This window comes from Ictalurus furcatus, chromosome 15, assembly GCF_023375685.1.
Source record: "Ictalurus furcatus strain D&B chromosome 15, Billie_1.0, whole genome shotgun sequence".
Classification (NCBI taxonomy): domain Eukaryota; kingdom Metazoa; phylum Chordata; class Actinopteri; order Siluriformes; family Ictaluridae; genus Ictalurus; species Ictalurus furcatus.
This window is the reverse complement of record NC_071269.1, coordinates 620,812-643,453: the sequence shown is the minus strand read 5'-3', so window position 1 is coordinate 643,453 and position 22,642 is coordinate 620,812. Positions and strand designations below refer to the sequence as shown.

Here is a 22,642-nt window from a genome sequence, read left to right as displayed (position 1 = left end):
AGCATTGAATATCATCCAGTCTCACCCTGAAACACTTAAGGCCAAACACAAACTTTAGAGCGGTGGAAGTTAGAGCTGTCCCCAGATAAGAAGTCATTTACACTCAGTAGAATGTTTACACAATACTTTTGATGTGATGTACAGTATGTGTGCAATGACGAATCACAAAGAACATTCTACAACTGGGACTCATATTAAAGTCTCATCATACCCATCATACTGATCAAGGCTTTCATTCTCGCTCTTAACATTCAACTATTTACATGTACTAGTTATACAGTAATTAATAAAATACATGACCATTCATTCATAATTCATGATAGTTACTGTAGTACTCCTTGAATATGAAGCAGAGACATTAAGGGGTTAATAATCATTAGCATGCCAAATCTGGAGGATTGTTATTTGTGCATGTGAAAAGCCATGTGATTTTTATTTCTAGGTTGAAGGAGCAGAAAAACCTGAACTCATTCTTTGCAGTGATGTTTGGCCTGAGTAACAGTGCAGTGCAGAGGCTCTATAAAACATGGGAAGTGAGTGTGTGTAATTTACCCATACCTTACTATTCTTAACTTGTTTACCATGTTTTTGGAAAAGCAAATAAAACATGAATATATTTGCTTTTACAAAAACATGCGATTATTCAGCTCCTACACATACACTAAAAGATGCATATCATTTAACAGTAATTATACCACAGCACTGTTTTAAATTTTGAATCCTATTGGTGTCCGGTATTCCCAAACCATACCCTCCATTTCCCAACAGACACCGTGGCCCACAAACATGGCCTTCACAGACTCCACTTTCCAAAACATGCACACACTTTGGTGTCCTCAATCACCAGAATTCTAATAAGACTTACCTGTTGCTAATCACACACACACTCTTTAAAAAGAGAGTTTCACTCACTCACAGTTTACAAAGTATACGCTCAGTATTCTCCCTGTACACCTGACGATACCAAGCCTGTTTTTCTGTTTCCTATTCTCGTTTGACCTTGAATGTTGTTTATAATTTCTTGTTTTCTGCCTTGCCTAATTCAGTCTGTTTGCACATCATCTGACCACTGTCTGCTTTCTGATTCTGAACCTGTCCGTCTTCTTGGATTTGTTTGCCTGTGTTTTAATAAACTGTCTATAAGAAAATGGCTCTCCTCCATTATGTGACAGAATACTTAACCACAATATGGATGCAGCAGGAGAGCCAGATTGGTGACAAGCCATCACGGCTCACAAGCAGCTGGTAGGAGCACATCAGTGACAACTAGCAGATCTCGACTCCAAAGTTAACCTTCTCTCTCCCAAGCCCTCGCTGCCACGACACAAGCCTACACACCGCCTTGGTGACATTGGGTGACGTTAGCCAATGTAAAGGCTTTCTGATTCAATTCTCCCTGTATTTTGTCAGCCATGAGGGGATGTCACAGCAGAAGAAAATCGGCCATTTCATGGGATTACTCACCGGCAAGGCGTTGAAGTGGACAACGGCAGTTTGGGAACAAGGCGGCGAATTCATCTCCTTGTATCAACGCTTCACAGAGCAGTTTTGCCATGTGTTTGACCAGACTTTAGAGGGCAAGGAGGCAGGGCCCACACCTCCCTGGCAACTGGTCACCCAGGCACTCATCATAGATATCATCTCCATAGAGAGAAAAATTGGTGGCCACGTATGTTTGCTGACATACACCAGGTGGTGTCCTCCTGCTCTGTGTGTGCAACAGCCAAAGTGCCCAACTCCCTGCCAGCTGGGAAATTCCTCCCCCTACCCACACCACAGCAGCCTTGGTCCCACTTAGCAATCGACTTCCTCACTGACCTGCCAGATTCACAGGCAAACACTGCCATCCTAGTGGTAATCAATCGATTTTAAAGTCACTATGGTTAATCCCACTCCCCAGCATACCTTCTGTATTTGCAAATCTGTTACGTCATGTGATTAGATATTTTGGAATCCCAGAGGAAATATTGAGTGCCTGGGGCCCCCAATTTACATCCCATGTGTGGGCTAGTTTTATGGAGTAGCTGGGGGTAACTGTGAACTTAACTTCCGGATATTGTCTGCAAGCCAACGCCCAGGTAGAAAGAGCTAAGCAAGAGGTGGGGTGGTTCCTTCGAACATTCTGTGCTGCCAATCCAGAGGACTGGGCCCAGTTTCTGCCATGGGCAGAACATGCCCAAAAATCCCTCCAGCTCTTAGCTACAAGACTAACCCGTTCCAGTGTATTCTTTGATACTAAACTAGACTATTCCCCTGGAATGTGTGCAATGGATGACTGGTTTCGAAAAAGTGAATAGATTTGGGAAAGCACGCACCTGAGTCTACAAAGCCGGTGCTAACAGATGGAGAGGGGAGAATCCTGAATATCAGCCAGGAGATCAGGTCTGGCTCACCACAAGAGACCTGAGACATCCCCAAAATTCTGAAACAAATCACTGAAGTTACCTATAAATTGGATTTACCTCATCACAACCACATTGCTCTGTCCTTCCATGTCTCTCAAATAAAGCAGTTTTCCATGGTCCTCTAGCCATGGAATTTCCACCATCAACTCCACCTGCTTCTCTTGACATCGAAAGCTAACCAGCTTACCTGGTATGTTCCATCTTGAACTCCCGTCGTAGAAATGGTAAACTTGAGTATCTCATGGAATGGTAGGGGTATGGCCCAGAGGAGCACTGCTGGGTGCCAGTGCACGACATCCTCGAACCCAACCTATGTCAGGACTTTTACAACAGGCACTCTGAATGCCCAGGCCAGCGGCCAAGGGGGAGACTCAGGAAAGTTAGTGCTCCCAGAGTGAGCGTTTTGGAGGAGGGCTCGGTCAGCCCAAAACACACTTCTGCATTTTTTCTGCATTCAAACACCAGACTTCTAAGAAGACTCACCTGTTGCAAATCACAGACTCTCACCCGTTAAAAAGAGACTTTCATTCACTCACAGTTTGTGAAATCCCTGTACACCTGACGTTACCAATCCTGTTTTTCTGCGTTTGCTATTCTGGTTTGACCTTGATTGTTTATCATTTCTCGTTTTAATTCAGTCTGTTTGCACATCGCTTGACCGTTGCCTGCTTGCTGCTTCTAAACCTGCCCATTTGCTTGGATTTGTTTGCCTGTGTTTTAATAAACTGTCTTACCTGCATCTGCATCCATGCTCACCTCCATTACGTGACAGTAGGTATTGATTAAGTGCATACTGTAATTCAAATCACAGGTCTTTATGCACCTGTTCTAATGTTATCATTTCTATAGTCACAACTCATTCACTGAGACTTACATGATGTACACTCCATAATATTAACAAATCATTGTATCATGGTAAAGACTACTGTATGGAGATGTTTATTTAACTTTTATGCAAGTATCAGGTGTCAGCCTTATTATGGTCAGTAAGCTTTCCACCATGCGAGAGTCTTCAAGATAGAGGACTTTGCACTTTTGCAGTTTCTCAGAAACATTACAATCTGCTTTCGGATGACCGTTTATATATGTGTAAGTGATAACAGGAATAAACCTATCTCATGGATCTTTCCACAACATTAAATGTAACTACCAAAAGTTAAAAACTCTACTTTGTTTTTCATTAATAAATTAAAAATTCTAGCGGCAAAGTGCTGTGGTATAAAAGGGTAAAATTATTGGCTGTGCGATTATTGGAAAATAATAAACTTTGGCATGGTAACAGTAACTCTGCTTAGTGTCATCACACCACCTAGTTGATTACCAACATCCTAGGTCCAGGAAATTCATTATAATGCAAGTCATTCTCCCACATGAGTGTGATTAAAATGTTTATGTGGAATTCAGATGAATTAGATGTTCTGAGGAAGTACAGACTAATTCTTGATTTTTTTTTTATTTTTTTTTTTTACAGAGATTGCCAAGCAAAACCAAAAGGATCTACTGTGCTTATGAGAGGTTATTGGTAAGTGTAACACTAGAACGCTGTATGAAGAAATCATACTCTGTAGAGAGCTGAGTGGTTCTTTCTGACTCCTGCTGTTCCTGTGTGCAGGATCCATCCCACAATCACCGAGCATACAGATTAGCTGTGGCCAAACTCAACCCACCATACATTCCCTTCATGCCTCTGCTACTGAAAGGTAATGGCACCTAATAATTTCATTGCTAATGAAAGAGTAATTACACCAAGGGCATCAAACATACAGCCTACTCTGGCTCACCAAGTTATTTAGAATCTGTGTTCTGTACTGAAGTAATCTGTTATTCGAACTAGGGGCCAAATGAAACGGTAAACACATCTACTAACAAGATTTTCAAATGATATGTAATTCTTCATCAGCAAGCTAAAAAAAGTAATGCTATAACCATATCTCTTGCAAAACAACTAATTTAGGGGTTTCACAGCAACAGAGGTGAATATTTATGGAATCGCAACCTTTACGATTTTTTTGTTTGTAAATAATTTTGCAGACTACAGTGAGGGAAAAAAGTATTTGATCCCCTGCTGATTTTGTATGTTTGCCCACTGACAAAGAAATGATCAGTCTATAATTTTAATGGTAGTTGTATTTGAACAGTGAGAGACAGAATAACAACAAAAAAATCCAGAAAAACGCATGTCAAAAATTTTATAAATTAATTTGCATTTTAATGAGGGAAAAAAGTATTTGACCCCCTCTCAATCAGAAAGATTTCTGGCTCCCAGGTGTCTTTTATACAGGTAACGAGCTGAGATTAGGAGCACACTCTTAAAGGGAGTGCTCCTAATATCAGTTTGTTACCTGTATAAAAGACACCTGTCCACAGAAGCAATCAATCAGTCATATTCCAAACTCTCCACCATGGCCAAGACCAAAGAGCTCTCCAAGGATGTCAGGGACAAGACTGTAGACCTACACAAGTCTGGAATGGGCTACAAGACCATTGCCAAGCAGCTTGGTTAGAAGGGGACAACAGTTGGTGCGATTATTCGCAAATGGAAGAAGCACAAAAGAACTGTCAATCTCCCTCGGCCTGGGGCTCCATGCAAGATCTCACCTCGTGGAGTTGCATTGATCATGAGAACAGTGAGGAATCGGCCCAGAACTACACGGGAGGATCTTGTCAATGATCTCAAGGCAGCTGGGACCATAGTCACCAAGAAAACAATTGGTAACACACTACACCGTGAAGGACTGAAATCCTGCAGCGCGCGCAAGGTCCGCTGCTCAAGAAAACACATATACATGCCCGTCTGAAGTTTGCCAATGAACATTTGAATGATTCTGAGGACAACTGGGTGAAAGCGTTGAGGTCAGATGATACCAAAATGGAGCTCTTTGGCATCAACTCAACTCGCCGTGTTTGGAGGAGGAGGAATGCTACCTATGACCCCTGGAAGACCATCCCCACCGTCAAACATGGAGGTGGAAACATTATGGTTTTGGGGTTTTTTTTCTGCTAAGGGGACAGGACAACTTCACCGCATCAAAGGGACGATGGACGGGGCCATGTACCGTCAAATCTTGGGTGAAAACCTCCTTCCCTCAGCCAGGGCATTGAAAATGGGTCGTGGATGGATATTCCAGCATGACAATGACCCAAAACACATGGCCAAGGCAACAAAGGAGTGGCTCAAGAAGAAGCACATTAAGGTCCTGGAGTGACCTAGGCAGTCTCCAGACCTTAATCCCATAGAAAATCTGTGGAGAGAGCTGAAGGTTCGAGTTGCCAAACGTCAGCCTCGAAACCTTAATGACTTGGAGAAGATCTGCAAAGAGGAGTGGGAAAAAATCCCTCCTGAGATGTGTGCAAACCTGGTGGCCAACTACAAGAAACGTCTGACCTCTGTGATTGCCAACAAGGGTTTTTAAACCAAGTACTAAGTCATGTTTCGCAGAGGGGTCAAATACTTATTTCCCTCATTAAAATGCAAATCAATTTATAACATTTTTTATGTGCGTTTTTCTGGATTTTTTTGTTGTTATTCTGTCTCTCACTGTTCAAATAAATCTACCATTAAAGTTATAGACTGATCATTTCTTTGTCAGTGGGTAAACATACAAAATCAGCAGGGGATCAAATACTTTTTTCCCTCACTGTATATTGATTTTCCACTCACTTCAAGTCAAGTCCATTTCAGCCAAAGGTTTCTGGACACCTGACCGTCACATCCATATATGGGCCGTCCCCAAACTGTTGCCACAAATTTGATAACACACAATTGTAACGGATGTCTTTATATGCTGCAGCATTAACATTTCCCTTCACTGGAACTAAGGGGCCCAAACAATGAGCATGACAATGCCACTGTGCACAAAGTGAGTTCCATGAAGACATGATTGGCCAATTTTGGCGTAGGAGAAGATGCGTGGACTGCACAGAGCCCTGACTTCAACCCCATTTGAAAATTTTTGGGATGAACTGGAATGCCAACTACAACCAAGGCCTTCTCACCTGATATCAGTGCATGACCTCACTAATGCTCTTGTGGTTGAATGGGAACAAATCCCCACAACCATGTTCCAAATTCTAGTGGAAAGCCTTCCCAAAAGAGTGTGCCAGTTGTTATACAGCAAAGAGGGACTAAATCTGGACTGGTTATTCAAAAAACAAACGGGAGTATGACGGTCAAGCGCCCACAAACTTTTGGCAATATGCAGAACATATTTCTGGCCCAACTGCCATAAGTCTAAATATAATGTGGCCAATTACCTAAAATAAATTTGACACCTCTGAATTACACCATTGATCCAACTGTATTCATCTCTTTCAGACATGACATTTATCCATGAGGGCAACAGAAATTACACTGATAATCTGGTTAACTTTGAGAAAATGGTGAGACCCTAGGCCTTCCTGGGATTTCTCAGGATTTTCACATAATTTACACATATATTGCATTTATTGTTTCCAAACACTTTCATATGTCTGCCTCAAATCCACAGCGGATGATTGCCAAGACAGTGAAGATAGTTCAGGATTGTAGAAGCCAACCTTACGGTAATATTAATCCTCTGTGGTACTGCAGAGCACAAAAATTCTGTAGAAGTTTACATGTATAAGAAACTTTTGTCACGTTTGTACAGTGCCTTCATCCCCCCAGAAGGGCTTCACAGAAAGAATGTTCTTCGAGTCTCCTGCTGTACGAGTATCTACATGTAAGCTAATCTACAGTAAAATCCTGTGCTGAGGTTATATATATATGAGCATACATCAATGTTTTATGTTTATCCTTTTTATCTTTTATGTCTTTGCCCTCATTCAGATTCCGAGCAGTCGCTGACTTTCTGTAGTGTCACCAGCCCAAGACACTACATCCAGAACCTTAATGTCATTGATAATCAGAAGAAACTGACACAGCTTTCCAGAGCCATAGAGCATTAAAACACTCACAATGTGCTGTTCTTTTCAAAATTCTCCATACTGGAGGAGGAAATCACTTTCAGTTTTTGGCCTGTAGAGGAATCCATGATGACCTGAATAAGGATTGATGATTGGAAGTGACTCTTTATAAAGGCATCACTGCAGAGCTGTCCTCTTGTGCCTTACAAGTAGTGCCCTCTTTGGACAGCTGTACTCATTGTGTATGAGTTATATATCTGCACTCTTAAACCTTTTGTACCAGTAAGGTTGGAATATTATACTGAAATGCCATACAGGTTAACCTTAGTAACTTCATTGAAGAAGACATTAGAGGTCAATAGCTTGTACAGGATTTATCAATTACTATTCAGATGTATTTCAAGTAAAATATGCAAATAAAATTTTTGCTAAATTATTGGAATATTGTTTATATCAATGGTCATTTAATGTTAACAACACACATCAACAAACCACAAGAAACCAAGTCATAAAAATTGAAAGATTTATTTAAAATGCAAATTGTAAAACACCATACAAATAATTACTTTAACATCCCTCCAATTATCCCCAATATGGGGTGATGTAATTTTATGTCAGATAAGAGTTTTAGTTACAAAATCTCCTTGCCGAATCATATTTACAATGTAATAAAACCAAAAAGAAATTATGTGGATAGAACAAAAGGTTGGGATGGGACAAAATATAACCAGTGCTTCCTGCTGCAGAAATGGAGGGGGTGTGTGGGGGGGATCTAAACAAAATCTACATTTTGGCAGTATAAATAAATTTCTGAAACTGAGCAAAACATCGAGAACAAGCAAATGATGTCATTTTTGAGCTTCAATTTGTAACGGGGATCGTTACATTTCTAAACAATGTGTAATTAAAAACACGCAGTACATTTTTGCTGTCGTAGTATAACATTGGAACAACAAACACCATAATAAAAAGATCATTTTAACTCAGTTTTCCATTTTTCTCTCTTGGATAGCACAAATTGTTAAAGGATGAAAGAGTGGTGTTCATAGTTAAAGGTTATCATCAAACGAAAATCCTTGATAGCTCAAACTAATCTATTTTGTGATTTAAAAAAAAAAATGCATGGGGCATTTTCATACACTTCATTATTAAAATAATAATAATAATAATAATAATATTAATCTTCTGCATAACCACTCCAACTCAACAGGTTGTAGTCTGTATCAAAACATAGGTGTAGTAACAAAAGGCAAAAAATACAATAAGATGAAAAGGAGAAAACAGTATTGCACTTTACATACAGATCCTAAAACTTCCCTATGCCTATTCTCTTTCCTTCTTGCAGTTAATAAGTGTCTAATGCAGTTGAATACAGCATCTCTGTCCATGAGTGACCACTTTGCCACCAGGCTCGGCATTAGCATTAATATGCTATTAAGTATCAAGATGGCCAAAAATGGAAGTACAACGAGAAACTTTGCAACTAGGGAAACCCCTCTTTCTCTCACAACAATAACAGACACACATGTATGCACACATCCACATACTCACACCAGACAGACAAACAAACGAAAAAGGTGTTTCTTCCACATTCTGTCCCTGGCTAAGACTGCTGATTTGGACTGGGATTGTCTTTTGCTTTCTCACCATATCCCTTAACATCTATAGACACTTAACAGTACTCATTTGATGGGTGCATTGAATATTACACACTTAGAGACAACCCCATTCCAACTGTATACAGTGGGTTTTCTGTACTTTGCACAGATAGGAAGGACTCCATGTACACAGTGAGCCCTCACTGACTGTTTGCTACTTCCTGCTATAATTCTGTCCTATACATCGGCAAAGCACAGCTCTGCTTCAAGGCATTTCATGAGGTTTCACAGGCTTGATGTGCATCCAGTCATGTCCCAGATGACTTTATAAGGCAACACTCTTGTTAATTATGTCAGCAGGAGGGAAGAGATGCACTTGGAATATAATCCTCAATGGATTTCCAAGCCCATTTGAGTGTGGCACACCTGATCTGAGCACTGCTGTACGACTATCACCTGAGACATACACTAACCCCAGTTCGTAGAGGTACAGAGGTGGACGACAGAGAAGGAAGGGGGGGGAGAGAGACTTTCCTCTGAAACCCATTAATATTTTTCAAGCCTACCTTCTAAGATGACTGACAATTATTTTTAAATTGGATATTAAAAGGACACAGCAGAAAGTAAAGATTGTAATGATGAAGACTGATAGTCTTATCTTCTGATCTTATTCTCTGAAAAAAAAATGTATATAAAAAAATTTTAAAATCACTGGTTGTATTTAAAATATAGCACTAAAAATCAAATTCTAAAACAGAGGATCTTCTAATTACTGTTGACATTTAAAAAAAGTAGTGAGCAAAATGTGAACACATCGTTTCTAGCACCAAAATATGTTAAACATTTTTTTTTTTTAAATTGAAAAGGAAACGGTGAACACTGCATAGATGAGTGCAGGGAAAATAAGATTTCATAGTGAAGATCCTTCAGCTGAGTGTGAGGCTAATACTGGTGAATGTAATCCAAACCCACAGCAAAACAAGGCAACAAAAAGCATTTAAACATTAAAAAAACAAACAAAAAAAAACATTCATTTGGCTTTGAGTCCTTGGAGTCTTTCCGTCCAGTGCAGTGCAGTGCAATGGATATCCAGTGGTCTTTCATCCTTACTGAAGAGTTCCAGGCCTGCTTTAAGCTTCAGATGCAACCTGAGGTTTCAGCTGTGCTTTTTCCATGGCAGTGCCGTAGGGAGTTCTCTTAAAGAAACCAAGCTAAAGGAAAAGCACAATTTGTAATATTATTTATGCAGTCCCCTCCAAAAGTATTGGAACGGCAAGATCAGAATTTCAGCTTTTACTTCCTAATATGTACATCTAGAGGTGTTAAACAACTTAGAACATGGCACCTTTGGCAGCAGACCACCCAATTTTTGGTGAGCAAAATTATTGGGACAGATAGTCAAGATAGTAAATTAATGTAAATAACACTTAATATTTGGATGCATATCCCTTGCTTACAATAACTGCATGAAGCTGGTAACCCAGGGCTCAAACCAAGGGCAGACATTCAGAGCTATTCATTGTTTAATCAATTTATTTAACAATGCACACCTGGGCAACAAGAAACACCTGTCAGTTACATGTTCCAATATTTTTCACTTGAAAAATGCATGGGTTCAAACAAAAGGTGCTATGTTCTAAGTTGTTTGCTAAGTTGTTGCTATTAATATACAGCTCTGAGCAGCATGATTGATTCAGTATGATAAGTGTTTTAGTATATTTTATGTGCACCTACCACATATTAAATATATAAACCCTACTTTTAAACCCATTCTAACCCAACTTCCATCCATAACACAAAACCATCATTATGATTAAATTATTTAAAACAAACAAACAAACATTCACTATTCATGCCATACTCACTTTATACAGAACATAGATAAGGAGAGCCAGCAACAAAAGACCAGCCAGTACTGCCAGAATGATGATCCACAAAGGCACATCATAAGGACTGTCTGGTTTATTCCACACCACAGGTGTGGTCATCTGAAAGAACAATCACTCATGTAAAATACCCTTAAACCTTAAAATTAATGTTTAAATTTATTACTGAAATAATAAATATAGCAGATGCATAAGGGTATAATAATTGCATTATTAATTACAATTTTAGAGCCACGTGGAATCTCCTTGGGCAAAATGGCATAGGGCATCTTTTCCACGCTGTAACTTGCTACACACTCCAGAATAAAATTCTTATACTTTTTCTGCAAGCAAATGTAAAAACAGTATTAGAAACATGCATTTATCATAATAGATCATTGTCTTTTGTCCATACACTGCATTAAATGTAATAACGCTATTGAAAAAAAGCTACTTTTTTAAAATATGCAGTTTGTTTAGTAGGCAGCAGGTGGCAGTATTCATTCATTTGAGTTGCTCTCAAAGAATCCCTGCAACATTCCAATCATATGAGAACTTGGGGTTTGCAGATAATGCATTTTCATTGTGCTCAGTACCCTGTGTGTTGAGCATGTAAGGTCTTTCTCAACAGAGCCCCTATTTAGAGGTACCATGTGACTTTCTCAAGAGCACATGCACATACACTGGCAAATTGTAAAGCTACTGTGGCTACCTAGTGATATGCTTTTTCCCTCCATACTTGCCAAATGACTACAAGCTACCAATGGAACATAACAGATCATGATTAACACTGACATTTAGTTGATGTAATAATGAGGCTGATGTTGAGCAGTCAGCTGTTTTGAAAAACCTTTCATTTGAGGTTACAGAGCCTGAATTATAGGTATGACAGATGAATGTCTTTGTACAGCAGTATGTATAGTAATGTGAACACACTTTTTTCCAGGTCCTTACTGAAACTTACCATGTTGAACGTCTCGCCCCAGATGCGTGAACGCACCTGGAGTATGGCACTGGTTCCTTTCTCCAATACACCCACATTACACTGCAGGGTCCAGCACTCAACGCTGGAACAGGACTGAACATGTAGCCCAGACAAAAAAAAACACGGGGATAGACAGAAATTAAGATAAATCATTTTATATCTATTATAGTTATTCAATTTGCATGATTATTTGAAAGAAAAAAAAAAGTGTAATATGTAAAGTTCATAATATTGGTGCTTGTTGCATAACAAAGATCATACTACTTTCCAGTGAACCAAATTCATTGAAAACCATTAAATAAAAGAGTAAATAGGTCAAGGAGGAGTCAGTTGGAAAGTTAGTGCAAGATAGCAATGGCACAGAATTACAGGCCAAGAGATATAACAAAAGGCCTAATGTTAGGCTTTTTTTAATTCTATGTCACAAGACTAAAATGCTGACTGCAGCCAGCCAAATTAAGAACCAATCTGTGAAATCCATTTCCCTGGTTTTACAATCATTTCATTAGATCCCCATAATGTAAAATTGAGAATCAAAGTTAGCTTGAAAAGAGGAAGAAATTAGTGTAGTTGTATTTGAATGACTGTAGGGAGCTGGTGGCCCTAGCCGCTGTCAGGCAGAGTAAATATTAAATAGTAAAGGGCAGGAGGAAAATGCTAGACTATTTCATTAGATGACATCTTAATGACTTCCATTGTGCATCTCAGAGGCACAGAGTTGAATGTAACTAAGAAAAACGGACAGTTTAAATTGGTTAGAAACAGAATAAAAGAAGAATGTGGCGTATAGCAAGTGATGGTAAAAGTCATATATCATACCCATAGTGACTACTTTAACCTCACTTGGCACTTTATTAGGAACACACGTACACCCACTCATTCATGCAATTATTTAATCAGCCAATCGTGTGGCAGCAGTGCAATGCAGATACAGGCCAACAGCTTCAAGTAATGTTCACATCAACCATCAGATGCCAGAATGTGGCATCATTGTTGGTGCAAGCCTGGCTGATTTGAGTATTTCTGAAATTGATGACCCCCTGGGATTTTTCATGCACAACAGTCTCTGGATGTTTTTTCTTTGTTGCACCATTCTGAGTAAACTCTACTGAGCAGCAGTTCTATTGTCAGAAAGGCCTTATTGATGAGAGGTCAACATAGAATGGCCAGACTGGTTTGAACTAACAAAGAGGCTACAGTAACTCAGACAGGTATGGATGAGATGCTTTCCTTGAGGTAGATGGGCTGCAAGAGCAGAAGACCACGTCAGATTCTACTACTGTCAGCCAAGAACAGAAAGCTGAGGTTGCAGTGGGCACAGTCTGACCAAAACTGGACAGTTGAAGACTGGAAAAACGTAGCCTGGTCTGATGAATCTCGATTTCAGCTGAGGTACACAGATGGTAGGTTCAGAATTTGGTGACAACAGCATGAATCCATGAACCCAACCTGCCTGTCAACAGTCCAGGCTGGTGAAGGTGATGAACTGGTGTGGGGAACATTTTCTTGGCACATTTTGTGTGACTATGTGCATCCCTTCATGGCCACAAATTATCCATATTCTAATGGTTACTTCCAGCAAGATAATACACCATGTCACAAAGCAAAAGTCGTCTCAAACTGGTTTCATGAACATGACACTGAGTACAATGTTCTTCCCAGTCACCGGATCTGAATCCTTTGGCAGAACGGAGATTCACAGAATGAAAGTACACCTGAAAAATCAGCAAGAACTGTGTGATGCAATCATGTCAACATGGACCAGAATCTTGTTTCAGAATTTTTCCAACATCTTGTGGAATCCATGCCATGAAGAATTTAGTTTTTTTGGAGCGCAAAGCGAGGCCCTACCCAGTATTAGTATAGTGTTCCTAATAAAGTGCTAGGTGAATGTACACGTCAATAAGAGGTGGCGTGTGCTCACACACACACCCTTTCAGTCTCTGGCTGACCAGCCGGCTTATCTTTAACCTCACCAAACCTGATTCACTTCATTATATGACTTAATGGCCTGGTTTTATGAGTTCCAAGAGAGGTGGCCCCTCATGAATAGGGCAAGATTCTCATCTGCTAAGATACCCAATAGAGAAAATGAGGAATTGGCAGAGGGAGAAAATGCAGTTTCAGCAAATATTTGGTATGATTTCAGTGCTCTTACCAGGTTTGTCAACTCAGCCAGCTCTCCCCTGTGTGTTTCACGCTTCTCAATGTGGTGGTTCAATAATGGAGGCTGCTTTGTGGACTGCTGAAGCTAGAGAGTGAGTGAGAGGAAGAGAGGGAGGGAGAGAGGGAGAGAAACATTTAGTGGAAATTTGACGCCCATTTGTGTAATCCAGATGCTGAGCTCACTGCTGAATCTGAACCACCCACTGACTCACATGGACACCACTCAGAATTTTGCATGTGGCTGCATTACCAAACATATCCAAACCTCTGTCGTTTTGTCCAATGGGAAACCACTGGGAAATCACATAATGCACTCCTCACAAGCAAATACACAAGCACAAAAACTACACCACAGATTAATTCCATTACATGAAAGAAAACTTGTTTCCAGATGGCTTTCAAGGGACGTGATGACTGTGGAGTCAACAGTTGCATCCAGTGAAAGTGAACAGAGCCACTGAGAAATAACAAATTCAAGAGGTTTATGAAAGAGGGACTGAAAAGATGAGGGTGTTATTATCTGTATAGAAGTGATACATGAAGCAAGTACTAGGTGTTTCCCCACCTCAGAGACCAGGGTCTAAATTAAGTCCAGGGTAAAGTATTTAGCCCTCGCAAAGTCCCTACACAGGAGGTGGTACTTTTTAAAAAACCAGGAACTTTGGGGGTGGGACTTGGGCACTGAACATGCTGATTGGTTGAATGCATGCAGCATTTTTTTTCAACCACCATTTTTAAAATTCTATTGCGGTGCCTATTGTTAGAGTTGTTTACTGAAATTCAAATCAGCACAATGGAGTTTCTTAAATACGACCGATGGACAGACGGCGAGGTTCAGGTCTTATTAAGTGCTTATGCCGAGCTGAGCATAGAAACTTGTGCGCACGTAGAGAAACTTGTGCGCACGTGTTCGTCTCCGTCATCTCAGCCATAGCTGATAAAATTCATTTGCTTACTTTAAGTCTATCATTACGAGCATTCTGAATCCGCTTTACTACCACGGCTCGTCTCTTTTCCAGCGTTTTCTTAATTACCTCTGTAGCAAAGCAATAAATCAACAGCAGCACAGTTTGAATCTCCTCCATGCTTGTTGCTGTGCAGTGCCCTTATCATCAGATTTCAGAAAATAGACTGTCCGTTTTTAAAACACGAGCAAACACGTTTTTAAAACACATGAGCTGAGCAAACATTTTACATTATTAAAAAAACAGCTTACTTTGTGTCAATAATCAGTTTGATTGAAGCATACTTTGAGGCTTCATATCCTCGCCAAGGGCTTGTAGCACGCAGTCATACGTCACCAGACTAATTTGCCTAATGTTCACGGTACTTTAGACTGCGATGGAAGCACAGACAACAAAGATCTGGAGGAACCAAAAAGTTCCTGGGATTAATTGTTCCGGATAAATTCGATGGAAAAGCGGCTTAAGCTAATCGACATATGGCCATGGGCTAAGTTATACTATTGAAGCTTCCACAGGATGATCAAAGTCAAAGTTATTGTCCTTGGGTGGTTCTGAGGGGTATGCCTTGTGGGAGAGTATCTGTAAGAGAGGAGTGTTGATAATGGTGTGTTCCTGTGCACCATATGTGTGTGTGTGTGTGTGTGTGTACACACCTCTAAAAGTATTGGAACAGCAAGGCTATTGTTTTCTATACATTGAAAACAAGACATTTGGGTTTGAGATCAAAAGATGAATATAAGACGACAGAACAGAATTTCAGCTTTCATTACCTCATATTTGCATCAACATGTGTTAAACAACTTCGAACATGGCACCTTTTGTTTGAACCCACCCATTTTTCAAGTGATCAAAAAATATTGGAACATGTGACTGATAGGTGTTTCTTGCTGCCCAGGCATGCCCCGTTAAATTGATTGTTCCAAACAATTAATAACTCTGAATATCTACTCTTGGTTTGAGCCCTAGGTTTCACCTGTGTAGACTGCATTTGTTGTTAAAAAGGATAAACCAACATGAAGACCAGAGAGCTGTCTATGGGAGAAAAGCAAGCCATTTTGAAGCTGAGAAAAGGTGAAAAATCAGTCAGAGCCAGTCATATCAGTCAAAGCACTGGGCATAGCCGATACAACATTTTGGAATGTCTTGAAAAAGAAAGAAGCCACCGGTGTACAACCAGACATGGAACAGGTCGGCCAAGGAAAATAACAGAAGTTGACGACAGAAATATTGTGAGAGCTGTGAAAAAAAACCCCAAAAACAACAGTTAGTGACATCAACAACAACCTTCACAGGGGTGAAGTAAAGGTATCACAATCCACCATTTGAAAAAGCAGAAATATAGAGGCCATACCACAAGACGCAACCACTCATCAACAGTAAGAATCAGAAGGCAAGATTGCATTTGCAAATAAATACAGAGAGGAGCCACAAAAGTTCTGGAACCAAGATTAATCTCTACCAAAGTGATGGAAAGGCCAAAGTGTAGAGAAAGAATGGATCCAAAACATAGAAGCTCAGTCAAGTATGGTGGAGGTAATGACATGGCTTGGGCTTGCAGGGCTGCTTCTGGAATGGGTTCATTAATCTTTATTGATGACGTACAGTACTGTGCAAAAATTTTAGTCACCCTATTTAGTACAAACTTTGTTAAAATTTTTTATTTGATGACTTTTACATTATCACTGCATAATGACCCAAGAGACCACTTTTCAGAAAGGAAAAAAAACAAAACAAAACAATGAATGCTACTGGGATTTGCTGCAAGAATAAAAGCAAGTGCAACAGTCAAAGTCTTCAGAAGAACTATGGCTGGTAAAACTTACAGCTAATTTCCTTATACAACTGCACAAGTTGTACCGGAGAATACTATTTTTATTTTTATCACACGAAATATTGACTTTGTTTCATTTACTACTGTTTACTACTCTTTACAATTTTTTCCCATGTAGAAACATTTAATTTCATTATTTTGAAGGCATCTTTGCTCTACAGTATTTCTTTGCATGTGCCTAAAACTTTTGCACAGTACTAGAACACATGATGGTAGCAGAATAATGAATTCACAAGTCAGAAACCAGTCTTCTAATTTACAGAGAAATGCGTACACTATAATTGTGAGGAACTTCATCATGCAGCAAGATAATGACCCAAAAAACACTGCCAACACAACAAACGACTTTATCAGGGGGAGAAGTGGAAGGTTTTAGATTGGACAAAATCAATCAGCAGACCTGAACTTTTGCCTCTCTATCGCCATCTCTGTTCGAAACATTGAATTGTTAATTGTTAGTTTTTTTTTTTTGTGGGTTGTGCTCCTCTCTGTGTGGATGAATTGGTTTGAGGTATACTTGTCAAAGTTGCCAGGTCTGCTTATAATATGCAACACTGGGCTTCTTTTTTTCTAAAGTTGTCTGAAAAAAAATTTTTTTTAAAAAAATAACAGGTCGTGATTTTTTGGGGTTTGTTTTAAAAAATATGGTTACTTGTTAGGAAACTCTGATAAGTGACTTTTTTTTTTTTTTGTTAAATTCATGGTTGCTATTTTCCCCAATGCATTGACACTGTCTGCTCAGAGCCTCACAATCTCAGTGCTGTAGTGTATTTTTCCCTCCCACAATTATTACAGATTATATAGCATAACATACACATACATACTAATAGTAGTTATGGTTCTAATGTAATCTTTTCCATCTCTACAATTATATTCTGCTCACAGGTGATCAGAGATGAGTGGATAGTGCCTGTCCTGCCTATAAGCTTTGTTGCTGTCGGATTTTTTTTTATATGAAATAAATTCTATTTTTGATTTTCAAACTGCGAGTGGTTTCAGTTTAATATGTTGCAAGCTCATTCGTTGAGTCCGTAACAGGCTATAATAATTTTAGACTTGTTTTTAAAGCTGCAGTTGTGTATTTGTTTCGTGAGAGTTGGCAACACTGAGGTATTGGTATGTGTTGTACAACGTATATTTGGCAGCGGATACGGTTTTCTTGGAGTAAAGGTGAGCTGCTCTCTCTCATAGCAAGCAGAAAATAAGTGCAATTTACCATACTGACCATAGCAAAACAAAATCAAACTAAACCAAAAAAAACCAGGACACTCTATTTCTAACTGAATCAAGTGAACAATTACGCTAATGTTAGCTAGCCACTGATTGAGCCACTGAAATATCTTACCTGTTCAGCAGGGGGGAGTAAAAAAACAAACAAACAACAAAAAAACAACTCTCCATCAGTATTCAATCCCTTCAGATCTCCGAGTTTCACCACCTCTCACAAGCAATGCCAATATGTATTCTTTCCTTTTTGACTGCAGGCTCTCTGTGGTTTGACGGTTCTTGGTTTTGACAACGAGTTATTCCCCAGATCTCAACAATGATTGCGTTAAAACTATCCAGATTAAAATGGTTGACTAAAGATTAAATCTAGATGATAAGTTTAAATTCTAAGCAACTGTTTTAAAAGCAAGCTACAAACACTCCACCATATTCAGCCCCCACACGTGATGTAGTAGCCAGCTCTACTTCTTTTCGTTTACAGAGATGATGTAACCATGCAAACTGAATGACTTCAACACACATTTCCTGTGAAATCTGAATAGCTCAATTTATAAAAATTTATAAAAGATCTTTAATCTTATAATTTATAAATATTATAAATTTACCGTTGTGACTCGGGGTAAGGTAAGGAGACGGCTTTGAACAATTTTTTTATGTACTAGCTCAATAACTGATTTTTGTTCATTTTTAACCACAAAAAGTTCAGTATTGCAGCTTTAACCCAGTTGAGCATGCAGTTCACCTCCTGAAGAGGAGACTGAAGAGTCTGCAGTACAAGGCTGGAAAAGCAACACAGAAGAAAATGTTTGGTGATGTCCGTGGGTCACCAGCTTGATGCAGTTATTGCAAGCAAGGGATATGCAACCAATATTAAGTGTTATTTACTTTAACACTAACTATTGCTTTACTTTTGCTCACCTAACAGTTGGGTGGTCTGACAACAAAGGTGCCATGTTTTAAGTTGTTTAACACATCTAAATGTAACATCAGGAAATTAAATCTGAAATTCTGACCCATCATTGCATATTCATCTTTTGATTTCAAACCCAAATGACTTCAACGTATAGCAAAACAACAGAATTGGCCTTGCTGTTCCAATACTTTCAGAGGGGACGGCATAATAGTGAAATAGCATAAAGAAACAGAAGTGGTTGATGTAGAATGATGTTCAGTCTAAAGTGGGTGGTTTCCTGTGTGCATCTGTGATGACCTTTTCATCCATGTAAGCAACAACCTCACTTCTCCAAAAGTATAATACATCACATCAGCACAGCCCAGTCATTTCTATCACAGTGATTTAGTCAAACAAAAGAATTTTTCCTCAAAATTCCTTACCTTTATGTTCATGGGGTTCACAACATTGTATGTTGTGCAGTTTACAGGCCCCTCAGTGATGATCTCCAAAGGGTACATAAACCTCTGGGCATGCAGCTTCATGGGACATTTCAGTTGAAGCAGTGTGTGGCTAATATGGCTTGGACCATTATTTACCAACTGGAAGGGGGAGAGTAGAGAGAGAACGTAAGAGAGTTAATATTTTTGCAATATTTGACATAAGCATAATGAAAGACAAAATAATAGTGACACTCATAATAGTACATGCCTGTATACCAACCAGAACATGTGAGTGGTGTGACACAGCATAATACAGCATTATATTCAACATAATAAGTTACTGATAAATCAACCAGAATGACTAATGTTCAAGTAAAAACATTATCTATATAAAATAAAATTAAAAAAAACATTTAACACTTTTAAATACAATTACTTTCACAACTGTAATACTGTATCTGCATATATACTGTGCATGTACAGCTGGCAACATAATTTCAATCACGTGTGACGAGCTAATCGTGTATTAATACAGACTAAATTCATGTGTATTAATATAGAAAAACAAGCAAGTATTTGAATCCCTGGGAGTGATAACTTTATGTAGTCAAATACTTTATCCTCTGCTGATAATGTCTCTTGTGATGAAGCATATTGTGCTCGCTCCCTCCACAAAAAAAAAAGCAGAAAGTCTTTGCCTGATGTTTTGGTTAGAAGCTGTGGTGTTCTCTCGTCACATACAGAAATATTATTTGAGTCTGGCTAGTGTGTTTATTTTCACTCAATTAAGTGCTTAAATGGCTGCTCCATTTTGTAGTAGCATTAGCGTTATATAACAAAAAATTGTATAAATTTTTTTGTCAATAGGGAATAGATCTCTGGCTAATAGACGAGTGAAGAAAAATAAATAAGTAAATAGATAAATAAATAAACACCCCACTGGTGACCATTATTTGAACAGCTTCCTGAATCTACAAATGTGAATGAAACACTAGCCACAGATTTGTCCAACCCTGGATAAATAAATTCTTATTTATGTTTTGGTACTGTTTACACTAAAAGCTGCTCTTGACATGGGCATAAATGTAGTCCAAATTATATTTAATGTACAACCCCAATTTCAAAAAAGTTGTGTAAAACGTAAATAAAAACAGAACGCAATTGTTTGCAAATCTCATAAACCCATATTCACAAAAGAACACAGAAAACATATCGAATGTTTAAACTGAGGAAATGTACCATTTTAAGGAAAAAATATCAAAAGAGTGGGGATGTTTTACTGCTTCAGGGCCTGGGAAACATGAATTCTGCTCTCTTTAAGAAAATCTTAAAGGAGAATGTCTGGTTTTCAGTCCATAAAATGAAACTCAAGCTCAACTGGATTATGCCGCAAGACAACGATCCAAAGCATAGGAGTAAGTCCTAGTCCTAGAAGTAAGTGAAAGACTGATCTCCAGTTATCGGGAGTGTTTGGTTGCAGTTATTGCTGCTAAAGGTGGCACAACCAGATTTTAAGTTGAAAGGGGCGATTAGTTTTTCACATTGGTGATCGGTGTTGGATAACTTTTTTTTTTTTGCTTAATTTATTTATTAATGCATTTAAATGTATAAATAAATAAAAACAGTATTGTGTGTTTAATCAGGTTGCCTTTGTTTTATGTTGTATTTTGTTTGAAGATCTAAAACTATTTATACACAAAAACGGAAGAAATCAGGAAATATCAGGCAAATACTTTTTCACAGCACTGTACGAATCTGCTTTATAAAGAATAATGACCGGCTTCCTGGGTATAAGACACAGCAAGAGTCCTTACCTCATAGATGTGCTCCACAGGAGGCCCAATTTCTTGCTCCACTGCAACGTTCTTGGTCACTTTCCAGTTTGGAGGTGGGAAGAAGACCTTATCTGGTCGGGACACACTTTAAGAGGACGAGAAAGAGAGAGTGAACGAGTGAGGAGGGAACAGAAATAACTGTGCAGTGAGTTCCAGTCAAAAAGACCCAGTTACACACCATTTCTGAACTCACCCCTGTAAAATAACGTCAGCCTTGACCACTACCTCCAGCCTGTAGGGGACAACCTCACTCTGAGAGTTATTCTCATTTTTACTGCAAAAAGAGAGAGAACAAGAGGGGGGGAAAGGAGAGTATTTAAATGCCTCTACATAGGTCATTCAGCATGTTGGCAATAAAAACATTAAAGGGGTGTGTGTGTGTGTGTGTGTGTGTGTGTGTGTGTGTGTGTCTCTTCTTGCATACCTGCGAATCTGCAGGTCAAACTGTACCACCTTCTGTGAATCCTGCAGCCGAGGAACTGTGAAACGCAGACCTGCCCACAGCTACACGGAAAAGATTACGTTTAATGCGGACATTTTTCTACTCCTCTACAGGAATTAAAACAGCTGCACAGCCTGATGTAAGTATCTTTGCAATGTCTCCTTACTTCATCCTATAATCCAAATGAAAAATTCAGGTCACCGTAATAAATCGCTATATTCTATAAGAATCTGAAATTATTTTTCACCATTTCACTGCTTTTTGTAAAGACACAGTACACCTTGCCATCTACAGACTCTCTTCACACTTAAAGTTTTATATATGCAGTGCCCTCCACTAATATTTGCACCCTTGGTAAATATGAGCAAAGAAAGCTGTGAAAAATGGTCTTTATTGTTTAACCTTTTGATCTTTTGTTTAAAAAAATTCACAAAAATACTTTGCTCTCATGAATATCAAACACAACACAGGTTTATATAAAAAAAAATCTTTGTTAAATATAGGTGTGTAACAATTATTGGCACCCCTATGAATTCATATGAGAAAAATATATTTGAAGTATATTCCCATTGATATTTACATTTTATTTTAGTACACCCGAGTGTCTAGGAACAGGAAATTGTTCAACCATGACTTCCTGTTTCACAGGGGTATAAATATGGAGGTAACACATAGGCCAAATTCCCTTAGTTATTCACAACAATGGGTTAGACCAAGGAATACAGCTGTGGTGTGTGGCAAAAGGTTGTTGAGCTTCACAAAATGAGAAATGGCTATAAGAAAATAGCACAAGCATTGAAAATGCCCATTTCCACCATCAGGACAATAATTAAGAAGTTCCAGTCAACTGGAAATGTTATGAATCGACCTGGAATTGGAAGTGTGTCTGTATTGTCTCAACACACTGTACGAGTGGCCAAAAAATCTCCAAGGATCACAGCTGGAGAACTGCAGAAGATAGTTGTGTCTTGGGGTCAGAAAATCTCCAAAACTACAATCCGAAGTCACCTACATCACCACAAGCTGTTCCTCTACTCTCATCCAAAAACAAACTCAAGCGTCTTCAGTTTGCCAGACACACAGAGCGCACACAGAGAGGTAGCC

The 22,642-nt window shown here is 39.0% G+C and overlaps 2 protein-coding genes across 2 annotated transcripts in view; one reads left to right on the top strand and one right to left on the bottom strand.

Moving 5' to 3' along the window:
* Positions 1-7,725, top strand: part of rapgef3 (Rap guanine nucleotide exchange factor (GEF) 3) — a 42,755-nt gene extending 35,030 nt beyond the window's left edge. The window contains exons 21-27 of the mRNA XM_053642742.1: positions 443-533; positions 3,877-3,927; positions 4,018-4,105; positions 6,721-6,785; positions 6,893-6,947; positions 7,034-7,105; positions 7,213-7,725. Of these exons, the coding sequence (XP_053498717.1) occupies positions 443-533; positions 3,877-3,927; positions 4,018-4,105; positions 6,721-6,785; positions 6,893-6,947; positions 7,034-7,105; positions 7,213-7,331 (541 nt within the window). The 3' untranslated portion in view covers positions 7,332-7,725. The remainder of the gene's footprint in view (positions 1-442; positions 534-3,876; positions 3,928-4,017; positions 4,106-6,720; positions 6,786-6,892; positions 6,948-7,033; positions 7,106-7,212) is intronic.
* A 70-nt stretch (positions 7,726-7,795) lies between these two features.
* Positions 7,796-22,642, bottom strand: part of itga5 (integrin, alpha 5 (fibronectin receptor, alpha polypeptide)) — a 70,619-nt gene continuing 55,772 nt past the window's right edge. Inside the window, exons 22-30 of the mRNA XM_053643547.1 lie at positions 21,521-21,600; positions 21,290-21,370; positions 21,076-21,181; positions 19,262-19,420; positions 13,896-13,988; positions 11,717-11,830; positions 10,995-11,096; positions 10,753-10,875; positions 7,796-10,098 (exon numbers count right to left, since the gene is read on the bottom strand). Of these exons, the coding sequence (XP_053499522.1) occupies positions 10,018-10,098; positions 10,753-10,875; positions 10,995-11,096; positions 11,717-11,830; positions 13,896-13,988; positions 19,262-19,420; positions 21,076-21,181; positions 21,290-21,370; positions 21,521-21,600 (939 nt within the window). The 3' untranslated portion in view covers positions 7,796-10,017. The remainder of the gene's footprint in view (positions 10,099-10,752; positions 10,876-10,994; positions 11,097-11,716; positions 11,831-13,895; positions 13,989-19,261; positions 19,421-21,075; positions 21,182-21,289; positions 21,371-21,520; positions 21,601-22,642) is intronic.